General features: G+C 41.3%; 1 protein-coding gene across 5 annotated transcripts in view; it reads left to right on the top strand.

Moving 5' to 3' along the window:
• The first annotated feature begins 634 nt into the window (after positions 1-634).
• Positions 635-12064, top strand: part of FBXL4 (F-box and leucine rich repeat protein 4) — a 28728-nt gene continuing 17298 nt past the window's right edge. The window contains exons 1-4 of one of the 5 annotated variants that reach the window (XM_053381516.1): positions 635-755; positions 4805-5405; positions 7790-8147; positions 11150-11394. In XM_053381516.1, coding sequence (XP_053237491.1) covers positions 4915-5405; positions 7790-8147; positions 11150-11394 — 1094 coding nt within the window. In that variant the 5' untranslated portion in view covers positions 635-755; positions 4805-4914. Of the gene's footprint in view, positions 772-798; positions 847-3290; positions 3310-3803; positions 3919-4804; positions 5406-7789; positions 8148-11149; positions 11395-12064 lie in introns of those variants that run through there. The other 4 variants (XM_053381517.1, XM_053381520.1, XM_053381519.1 and 1 more) reach the window with 4 other exon arrangements.

Raw genomic sequence — 12064 nt, 5'->3', positions numbered from 1 at the left:
AATGTTATGTCAGGCCGTTGGCACGTGGGCAGTGTCCCTTGCCACTCAGAAATAGTGCCTATTTTCGCTCTCTAAAAGCTAGGCCCGTTTGGACTCTGTTTTGTGTCAAGTTGCTTTATATAATTCAATCCTTTTTTACGGTTGCGCCGTTGCTGATATCAACATTATCCACAGCTAAGGATGAATCAAGGCTCTGGGTATGGGCAGTCAAAAAGAACAGGGTGCCTTCTGAGGCCTGGAGGCACAGAACCGAAGATCACACAAAATGTGGATTTCAAAATAAATTGCAGTGGCAATGCAACATGAAGCGTAGCTGAGGAAATAGTTGAATGGCTGCTTAATGTAGTTACGAAATCCAATATTTGGATTGTGCAGAATTGGGGAGCAAGGGCAAACTATCCCGAAAGCAGCCCAGAAAAGGCGATAAAAGGCCAAGGGAAAAACTTAAATTTCCTAGGAAAGGGTGTGTGTGCATTGCCACGGCTGCCCAAGCATGGCAAAACCGGTCACAAAACGTTTAAGAAACGCTGCTTGAGAGAGCGCTGCAAACGTAGCCCAGCTAGGGCTCCCGCTGCCAGCAGATGAACTGAGCGGGAAGGAGGAGCGAGCGAGCAAAACCCCGCCCGGCGTCATGGCGCGTCGCGTGAGCTGCGCCCGCCAGCTTCAAAGATGGCGGCGGTAGCTTCGGCGCCGGTCGCGAATACGTCCCGCTGCCCAGAGCTGGCTCGGGCAGCGGAGCGAAGATTATCTGAACAGTAAGCATGAAAATGGGTGGGCAGCCTTTTCCTTTCTGGCCGAGGGCGAGGCCGGAGCCAGCACCTGGCGGCCGCCCCCTGTTGCTCAGAGGTCTGCCCTGGTAGCTTGCATGGGGGTTTTGGAAGCCAGGGGCGAGGGCTTCGAGGCCACTAGTTGTCTTATCTCTGGCCGCATCAGAAGACTTGAGAAAAGGCCAACGGATGGCAGAGTCCCCTTCTCCCCTCCCTCCTTTCTTTTGCAAATAATGCAGTGTTTTCCCCTTGGCGGAATAAAGCCCTTTTGCGAAGGAGCTCTTTTTAATTCCACAGCGGGCAAGATCTTGGCGAAGGAATAAGTTATTTGTGATGGTTAACACGTGTCTCCAAACTACCTTGTGATTAGGTTTTTAATAAGGCCTACCCTTGAATCCTCATGATTTAAAAATTGCGTGTAGTTTTTCCCTATTGGAGGTCATTCCTGCGTTTACTTTAAATGATGTGGCAATGCTTTTTTTTTATTATTGAGCTGCAAGTGTGTGTGAGAGGGAGAGAGGTTAGGCTAGTAATAAAACAGGTTTCCGGGAAAGCAATAGAGTAGGAGTGGTTAGAAGCAGATCGGGATCTACACGCAGCGTTTAGGGGTGGTGATTTATAGTAGATCACCAAAGGTTACCTACTTGGCATTTGGCAACAGCAAGAAGATTTTCAATAGGCTGCTGTACTGAAGAAAACATAAGGTAGCCAGGAGTAGACTGTGTGTTAAAAGGACTGCTAGCTTTATTCAGTTCTGATACTGTAAATGAACCCCTAGTTTCCAGATGTGCTCAAAAGACACCCTGTTCTTTAATTCTAATGGTGTGCCATTTGCACTTTACTGGTTGAATTTCTAGTAAACAACAACAACCAACAAACCCAAACTACTGTAGATCCAAGAAGCCTGAAAACCTGCCCCACCCTGCAATAGCTTGAGTGAGATGGTTGTGCAAAGCCTTGAATTTGATGAGGTTTGGAATGAATGCAGGGAGTGAGAGGATACCAATGGAGAGAAGTGGAAAAGGCAGTGACAAAGTGGTGGGAGGCAGTTACCATATTTTTCGCTCTATAAGACGCACCAGACCACAAACCGCACCTAGTTTTTGGAGGAGGAAAACAAGAAAAAAAATATTCTGAATCTCAGAAGCCAGAACAGCAAGAGGGATCACTGCGCAGTGAAATCAGCAATCCCTCTTGCTGTTCTGGCTTCTGGGATAGCTGCACAGCCTGCATTCGCTCCATAAGACGCACACACATTTCCCCTTTTTAGGAGGGAAAAAGTGAGTCTTATAGAGCAAAAAATATGGTATTTTGTACGGTGTGGAGAACAAGGACATGGTGAAAGGTCTATGAAGAAGAGGTTGAAGTTGTGCAAATGACACATGTTAGGGACAATTCTACAGGACCTGAACGTACAGGAATGTTTTGAATTGTTAAAATTGAGAACAAACTAATGTCTTGGGGTGGGGGGAAGAGATATAGTGAGGATTTAGTATCCTTTAATTTAGATTGATTGGGGAATTTATAAGGAGAAACAGGGGAAGTTCAGGCTCTTCTTATTTGATCCTCGCAACAACCCCTTCAAGTTGGTCTGGCTGAGAGACAGTGACTGTCCCAAAGTCAACCACTGAGTTTTATAACTGAATTGGGGTTTTGAACTCGAGTATCATAGGTTCCAGTCTGACACCTTAACCACTATACCGTACCTTATTACAAGTAATCAAATAACATCCACTGGGTTGAATCTGAACTCTTGGGCGGTGTCCAACTCACTTTCTCTATAGCATGTTTTGGAGGGGAAAACAAGGTGCAAATGAGAAACATTTGTGGCAGTCATTTTGGAGGCTTTGACATTTCCTAGTAGAAGTGGCCCTCCAGCAGAGTGGGTTGCTGGCAAGTGTACTGTTTTGCATGATGCACGTTATGTAAAATAAATAAAGCATCTAATTTGAAGCAGAAGATGATGGAGTAGACTGTTGGCACTGGTGAAATCTCTGCTCAGCTTCTGAATGGAGTGCAAGCATCCCTGTTTCTGGATATCAGAGGTGGGAGAGTGCTCTTGCACTCATGTCTGGATTGTGAAGTTTGCACCGGGGTTTTGCTTGGCTACTGTGAAAACAGAAAATACCCTGAACTACATAGGTTTTGGGTGCAGTAGGCTCACCTTATGTTCTTGAGCATGAACAGATAAATCTGTAGAACAGTGGAGTTTTATTCGTAATTCTGGAGCTGTCAAAACAAAAAAAGTTCTCTCTGAGAAGATAGATTAAATATCTTTTAAAAATTTATAGCGTTGAAATGAATTAAGCTATCGCTACCTTCTTGGCTTTGTTTTCCAGCAAAATAAATAGTTTGCCTTTGAAATGCAGGCAACATTTAGGCTTGTGTTGTGCATGTTCGAGTAAATGTCTGTTACACAAATACTGCATCTATTTTAAGAGCTATTTCATCATCTGTGTTGCAGATTCAACAGGTTATAGGCACTTCTCTTTGCCGCTGAAGATAAACAGCTAAGAGCAGAGACAAGAAGATTAATTTGGGGGTCATCTTGGCTCATAAGTCTGTACAGAAGTGTATTTGTCAAGGTTAATACAATTCTGGGATTACTAAGGCACTTTGAACACATAACTTTCTGTTCTTCTTATTAAAATGTAGCTTCATTCCCTCCTTATGTTAATGTAGTAATTATGTATTTGAAACTAATATTATGTATAAATTATCTTTTTTAAGTGCGTCAATTATATTAATATTGCTTTAAGTTAATATTTCTGGGCAATGGCAAAGCAATTTTTATTCATTTATCTTTTATACTTTTATTTTGGGGTACAAAATTTTAATTAAATAGATTTATTGTATATTGAATTTATAAAATGTTTCTTAATTTTTTATAGGTTTTGATTTACTAAGTGTGACTCTATTGGGTGTTTGAAACGTGTGACAACTTGATATATTTGTTCAGTATGGCCTCCATTCTGTGCATCTCATATTTATATACTTTGCCTGCTTTCAGATGCAAATTCTTCTTCCCCTCCTCCTTCTGCTTCTGCTCCTTCTAATAACCCACACTTCACCCTAAGGTCCCAAGGTGGACTACAATATGAAAACACAATATTGAAAACAGCTTTTAAAAACTGACAATTACAAAATTAAGGTGAATCCTTAAAATATAGACCTCATGTGTCAAAACATGGTGTGTGACATTGGGGATGCACTGCAAGATCTGGTTAGCACAGAAGATGCTTTCAAAATTAAAGTTACCCATGAAAGGAACTCTTGCAGAACATGTTAACTAATGCCATCAGTAGGGTGTATTTGGTCAGCTGCATTATTCTTACCTCAAAAGATGCTGATTTCTAATATAAGACATTTACGTTAGCAAAGAGATTCATGCGGAACAATAGACTTGCTTGCTTTAATTCAATAATGTGTAGAGAATAGTTATTTCTAGAGTCAGACATAAATAAAAAGAGGATGGGGTTTCTGTACCTTTTAATAGTTACATAGAAGGGGGATTTCAGCAGATGTAGCTTGCCGTGAAGCCTGTTAGCATTTACTGCAACAATTATAGCATCTCTGTAATTTGGGGGATTTTATTCATGCTTTTGGCAGATTTGATCAATGTAGCTACTGTTATTTGGACCACAGTGATCTTCTACTCCATATGGTGAATGAGGTGTGAGATTGCAGGGCAGCATAGCTATATAACCTGTCCATGTTCAGTGATGCTGCCTTTTCATGCAAAATGATGTTATTTTGAGTACAGCGTCCAAGGTTATGATTCTGAAATTAATTGGATGCCTTTTCACTATTGCTATTGCAAAAAATGAAGTGAAAACTAAGATTTGTCTGCAAGCTTTGTTTTTAAGGCAATATGAGACATTTTGTTACACAATAATATTTTTATTAAACTTTTACTAACTTGTTTTTCTCAAATGTTGCAGTGGCAACTTAAGGCTGGCCAACTAAAACTAGTAAAAGCATTTTTGTTTCTTGAATCGTTTTCGTATTAACTGTGCTTTGTTTTTGTTTTGGTTTAGGTGCCTGTTGGTTTTTCCAAACGTCCCACAAAGAAGCAATGCATGTCTCTTGAGGATCCCTGACCTTTAGCAACTTGATAATAGCTATCTGGATATCACCAGCATTTCCCATGTTAACAGTTCTGAGCATGTTTTACTACATTTGCCTTCGACGCCGAGCCAGGACAGCTACAAGGGGCGAACCTATGAACAATCGGAGAGCTATTGAATCAAACAGAGCCTTACCTATCAATGTCGAAGTGGTCCAATATGCCAAAGAAGTGTTGGATTTCAGTTCCCATTATGGTAGTGAAAACAGCATGTCATACACCATGTGGAATTTGGCTGGAACTCCTAATGTGTACCCTAGCTCTGGTGACTTCACACAGACTGCTGTATTTCGAACTTATGGAACGTGGTGGGAAGTCTGTCCTAGCGCACGGTCACCTTTCACAAGGACACCACCCAATTTCCATAGTCACGACTATGTAGAGCTTGCGTTTGATGAACCAGTTTATCCCACAGCAATACATGTCCTGGAAACCTATCACCCTGGTGCTGTCGTTAGGATTTTGGCATGTTCTGCAAGTCCTTATTCCCAAACGCTGCCTGCTGAAGTAAGGTAATTCATCTTATTAATTTACTTTTCATTTCCTTGATATGAGATGTGATTGATTATATATATATATATATATATATATATATATATATATATATATGGTAAAGGTAAAGGTACCCCTGCCCGTACGGGCCAGTCTTGACAGACTCTGGGGTTGTGCGCCCATCTCACTCAAGAGGCCGGGGGCCAGCGCTGTCCGGAGACACTTCCGGGTCACGTGGCCAGCATGACAAGCTGCATGTGGCGAGCCAGCGCAGCACACGGAACGCCGTTTACCTTCCCGCTGGTAAGCGGTCCCTATTTATCTACTTGCACCCAGGGGTGCTTTCGAACTGCTAGGTTGGCAGGCGCTGGGACCGAGCAGCGGGAGCGCACCCCGCCGCGGGGATTCGAACCGCCGACCTTTTGATCGGCAAGCCCTAGGCGCTGAGGCTTTTACCCACAGCGCCACCCGCGTCCCATATATATATATATATATATATATATATATATATATGCAAATTTATTAATGAAAGAGTAGGGGGAACACAACACAAAGAGAGTGGGGGAAGAAAACAAAACAGTCAGCTCATATTCACAATACAATAAACATCAATACATCAATCTTAATTTACACATACAGTTCAACATATGCCCTCCAAATGTCCGAATAGGTATCCAGACAAAGTTGATGTTTAGTCACAATGCTTTGAAGGGTTGTTGTTTTTTAAGCAATATGTGTGTAGACGTGTTTCATACTGGGTTCTGAGACCCACCAACAAGGTGTGGGGTTGGAGGCACAGAGGACACAACCCCTTGCTTGGCTGGTCTTCAACGGGTCCTGACGATTATAAGAAGAACTCTGTAGGAAGATCCACCTACTCCCTCTTCTTTATTTCCCCAGTGACTAACCAGTTGCCTCCATAAAGCCCACCATCAGGACTTTAAGGCAATAAACTTTTCCAGCAAATGATATTCAGTGTGCCATACCATATCTGAACATGGAGCTTCCATATAGCCATTATCCCAAATAGCTTTTGGGGCCAGGGTAGAATTAGGCAATGGCACCCTGTAATCTTCTGTCTTTATAGGATGGTGTTGTGCTGTAAAAACTTCTCTGCTGCTATAGGTGATAAGGAGCTGAACAGTAGCTCTTAAGAATGACAATATTTCATCACATGTTATTATTCATCATTATTTATTAAATTTGAACACCATCCTTCATCCATAGATCTCAAGGCAGAAGAACTTTGGATTTCAACATAATCTTCTCAACGTAATGGTGGGCATTTGTGGGTTACCATAGTGGACTACTAATGGCTTCTTCATTATAAAGCCAGTCCTTGGACAAAATAGCTCTTGGAAATGACTTCAGAATTCCATCTTTTTGAGCTATTTCAACAACAACATCAAAATATCTTTAATGTTTTATTTCCAAAATATTGGATTGCATAAACTGGGCATGTACTAGTTGGCATCCCAAGGAGACTATTTTTTCTGCATCAAGGCTCAGAAAAATCTTCTGCCATAAAATGTGTGCTGTCTGTACAGCCACTGTCTGGAAAAACACTCACATAGCCACATATGTTGGTTATCACTTCATCTGCAATTACCTGCAATTTTTTTAATAGCCCCTTTAATTGTTCACTTATTGAAATGCATGTACACTGTGCATTCTCAGTTTTCCCTCCTAAACCTGTGTAAATTGTGCTATATTAAGAAGAAATCAACATCGGAGTCAGTGAATAATGTTAGTATATTATCTAACCTTTTTATTTTGTGAGATATTTATTAAGTTTTATGAGATAGAAGAGTTAAGTGTTTTATATCAGCCCCCTTTTAGTATTCTTCATGCTGTATTTTTTATCAACTTGAACTTATTTTCATTACCAATACAGTGGTGCCTCGCAAGACGAAAAGAATCCGTTCTGCGAGTCTCTTCGTCTTGCGGTTTTTTCGTCTTGCGAAGCAAGCCCATTAGCGGATTAGCGCTATTAGCGGGCTTAGCGGATCAGCCGATAAGCGGCTTAGCGGATCAGCTGATAAGTGGCTTAGCGGATCAGCTGATTAGCGGCTTAGCGGATCAGCTGTTAAGCGGCTTAGCGGATCAGCTGATAAGCGGCTTAGTGATCAGCTGTTAAGCGGCTTAGCGGATCAGCTGATAAGCAGCTTAGCGGCTTGGGAAAAAGGGGAGGAAAAGGAAAAAAACCCCGCAGGAACTCGCAAGACATTTTCGTCTTGCGAAGCAAGCCCATAGGAAATTCGTTTTGCGAAGCACCTCCAAAACGGAAAACCCTTTCGTCTAGCGGGTTTTCCGTCTTGCGAGGCATTCGTCTTGCGGGGCACCACTACTAAAAAACATTTTTTTGTCTAATAATGGTGTTACGTGTATACTTTTATTTTTGTAGATGGGAAATCCTTTGGTCAGAGCCACCCACCAAGGTAAATTCACCTCAGGCACGTCGGTTTGCACCTAGTATCAAACGGATAAACTTTCCTACAAACCTAATTCGTCTAGAAGTGAATAGTTCTCTTCTGGATTACTACACCGAGTTGGATGCAGTAGTACTACATGGTTTGAGAGAGAGGCCTGTGCTTTCTCTTAATACTTCATTGATTGATATGAATGATCTGGATGATGATGATGAAGAAGAAGAAGATGGAGAGCAAGACAGCTGCAGCATGGACATCCTTAATAAGCAGTTTAGTGCTGCTGCCTTCAAGGAATGGACAACTAATGGATACTTTGATAAATTGCCTTATGAGGTAAAGGAGTGGGAATTCTTACTTTAAAGCAGAATTGCCATAACTAATTAGGATACAAGGGTTCAAGATAGCTTCATATCCATGAGTAGGAATGGCTTCACTCATAGTCCTTTTAAATCTGCCCATAATTTTTAAAAACAAAATTCCCATTTTCTTGATATGTTTTAAATAAACCATGAGTTCTTCTCGAAGTGGTATTAAACAAATCCAAATAATATTTTGTAAAAATACCAAAATCCAAAAAAAATGCTAGCTGAAATTCTGTTATTAATGGAACTCCACCCCCCCCCATGAAAATAGCTTGCTTCTTTTGTTCTGTTATGGAAAATAACCTTTGCAAGCATAGTTTATCATTGCTGGTTATACTATGCAAAATAATTTTTGAAATGATTCAAATACAATGTTTGTTGTATACAATGTTTGTTGTATAGTATTGATTATGGAGGAAACTGATTGATACTAATTGATTCATACTATACCAAATCAAGGGGATATATATTTTCCCCTCTTGTAAAAAGAAAAGGGGTCACTCTAAATCAAGGGTCACCGAGGTTTACCTCGCCTGGGCCAGTTCACTCCAGCAGAGATCCCTCCATGGTCCGGATTGCGTGCAGTCACGATTTTCGGCACCTGCACATGTGCAGATGTGATTTCTGGTTTAGCGCAGCGCACGGGGGCTCGCTGAGCGAGCGACTCAGTTCGGGGGCAGCTCGTGGGCCAGTTAAACGACCTCCTTGGGCCGCTTGTGGCCCACAGGCCTTCCTGCCATTTGTTAAGGCTATAACACCAGTCTCAATTTGGGAACTATTAAAGGTAAAGGTACCCCTGCCCGTAAGGGGCAGTCTTGACAGACTCTGGGGTTGTGCGCCCATCTCACTCAAGAGGCCGGGGGCCAGCGCTGTCCGGAGACACTTCCGGGTCACGTGGCCAGCGTGACAAAGCTGCATCTGGCGAGCCAGCGCAGCACACGGAAACGCCGTTTACCTTCCCGCCAGTAAGCGGTCCCTATTTATCTACTTGCACCCGGGGGTGCTTTCGAACTGCTAGGTTGGCAGGCGCTGGGACCGAGCAGCGGGAGCGCACCCCGCCGCGGGGATTCGAACCGCCGACCTTTCGATCGGCAAGCCCTAGGCGCTGAGGCTTTTACCCACAGCGCCACCCGCGTCCCGTTTGGGAACTATTACTCCTCTTTAATTTCTTCCTTTTTTAATACAAGTCTTAGAAATATTTCAAAATTCCCTCCACAGTTCTTTTCTTTTATGTAAACTGACTTTTAAAAGAAAAGCCGTCGGAAACGGACAACAGCTGCCATTTTTCTTCAGTAATGCATAATAACCACAGTGGTTTGAAAGAGACTCTGCATGTTATAGGATTAGTTTTTAAAAGCGGATATTCAACAGCATTCTGGGAGTCGTTCTGAACACATCATGTCTCCTCACTTATTCATTATAGTATCAAATTGTGCTTTATGCTAGGGCGCGCGTGCACACACTCTCACACACAGACACAGCAAATTTCTGACAAGACACCAGACTCTAAAGTAGTAATGATTAATGGCTATTAGCCTGTAGGCTTGGAAGCTGTTATCTTTGTTTAATCAAAAGCAAAAAAAGTACTTCAGTTACATCTTAATGTCATAATCTTACTGACATTTCATTATACCCTTTTCATTTCAGGTATCATGAAGTGTAATTTTAGTCTAAAGTGGGATTAACTTTTCTGGTGTTGATACTGACATGTTAAAAGATTTTTTTATCTCTAATGCAGAGTTAGTGATGTGTAGATTATCAGATACATTTAAAATGAAATTAGTTAAAGGGGACATTATTGAGTTTTTCATATCCTTATTAACCATGTTATAGTAGAGAAATATGAGAAGCATAATTTTGTTCTCTTTAAAAGAACACTATTTTCCTTTTAAACCTTCCTTTACAATTTTCACTGCAATGGCAAGGAATGTCATCAATTTAACAGTCTGAAAATTCACTTTGTACTTCTTTGACTAGATGATGTGTGGGCTCACAAATAACAGCATACAAAGCATTTCAGCCTCATCCTATTTTTGTAACAAACAAAAAATACTAACAGTGCAATTTACATGAACCACAATAACACATAGTATGGAAGAAAACTTGCCTCTTGCACAGGACTGACTTGATTCCTACTCTATCACCAGCGCAGCTATTGGTATTGTGGTGTCATTGTAAAATAAGTCAGTCTGCAATTCTGAAAATCCTATATTTCTGTTTTGCTTACAATAAAACAAAAACCATCATGTATCTCTGACAGCATTTGGAGTATACAGTTCAGTGTGGATTTTGGTTCTTTTAGATTAATGTCAAACTTGATTTTTCTGTTCATATGAACTTGAGTTGTGATACTTGACTCTTGTTTTGGCTATGTGACAAGATATAAGTCATATGGCTAAATTCTGAATAACTAGTAGAATATTTCTAATATTTATATTATATATAATTTTTATTATATATTCAATGGAAGGGAGTTAATAATGTGCTTTACTCTCTGATAGAAATTAATGGAACTTAAAAAGAACATAATCATGCCAAATAATGAAATAGCTGATTTTGTATTTTTGTGTTGGGCAAGCTGTGTGTGTGTGTGTGTGTGTGTGTGTGTGTGAGAGAGAGAGAGAGAGAGAGAGAGAGAGAGAGAGAAGGACTCAACTGGTGTTGTTTTTTAATCTTGAAAGCAGAAATACCTTCTGTTATGCTAATGCATGGTTTTAAAAATCCTTAAAGAGAGAAAAGCAGGTGTGTGTTTTTTAAATGAAGTTTAATTATGTAAAGTATTTTAAAAAGCAAGGTAGAGAGGAACAAAAGAAGCACTAAATAGAAAAATGACTAGGAACAGAAAATGTTTTTCCCCTTAAGTGTATTCACTTTTTAAAAATCAGTGAACTAATGGGATATATTATCAAATGCAGTGGAAATTGTAATTTTAAGGACAGTGGTGTGATGTTCTTTTCTGTGTTTTCAATTCAGCTTATCCAGTTGATTTTGAGTCACCTTGCAGTCCCAGATCTGTGTAGACTATCGCAGACATGTAAGCTACTTTATCAGCACTGCTGTGATCCTCTACAGTACATTCACCTCAGTTTGCAACCTTATTGGGCAAGAATAAACGACACAGCTCTAGAATACCTACAGTCTCGCTGTATCCTTGTCCAGTGGCTGAATTTATCTTGGACTGGAAACAGAGGAACCATTTCTCTATCTGCTTTTAGCAGGTCAGTGCTCTGAATCATGATGTACTAAATATTTGAGAATCATCCCCATACCCCTGCTTCCCACCCCTTTCAGGTAGGACAGGTATGGGTTTCTACAGCAGCAGCAGCAGCAGAGGGGAATGGAATTTGACACATAACTACATTTCTAACAACTGGCTTTTGTGTGTGTCAGAGGCAGTGCTGCTCTCTCCTTGGAGTGAAGCTTGAGGGTAAGTTCAGCCTAATTCTCTGTGGTCTCTGCCATTTTATCCCATGCCATTGTCGGTTTCAAGCCAAAAGTCAGAGGAATTGGCCACCCTCCAGGTGCCCGGCTTGAATCCTTGTTGACCTCCCCTGTCTGCGACTCCCGGCAAGATAAGGCGAGAATACTCCTCCCATGTACTTCCAGTACGGATCATGTGACACTCTGAGCTAACATCCGGTGCTCAGTACACTGAATAGACTGTCCTTTGTTCCCGTGGTACAGTCCCAAAACATCAACATCCTGTTTGGCATTCCAGCCACCTGGAGCTCGTAACAGCCATTTCCCTTCCACCTGTCAAACAGTTGGCCACTAAAGCCGTATTTGACAGTGGTAGAGATGGAAGTGGATCCATAACTAAAGCAGCGAGGCCTGTGACTTGCCACTGCTTTGTTTATGGATCCCTATTTCATGGCAATAATTACCTAT

The sequence above is a fragment of the Podarcis raffonei genome, chromosome 3 (genome assembly GCF_027172205.1).
Source record: "Podarcis raffonei isolate rPodRaf1 chromosome 3, rPodRaf1.pri, whole genome shotgun sequence".
NCBI lineage: Eukaryota > Metazoa > Chordata > Lepidosauria > Squamata > Lacertidae > Podarcis > Podarcis raffonei.
This window is presented reverse-complemented; position numbering and strand designations above follow the sequence as displayed.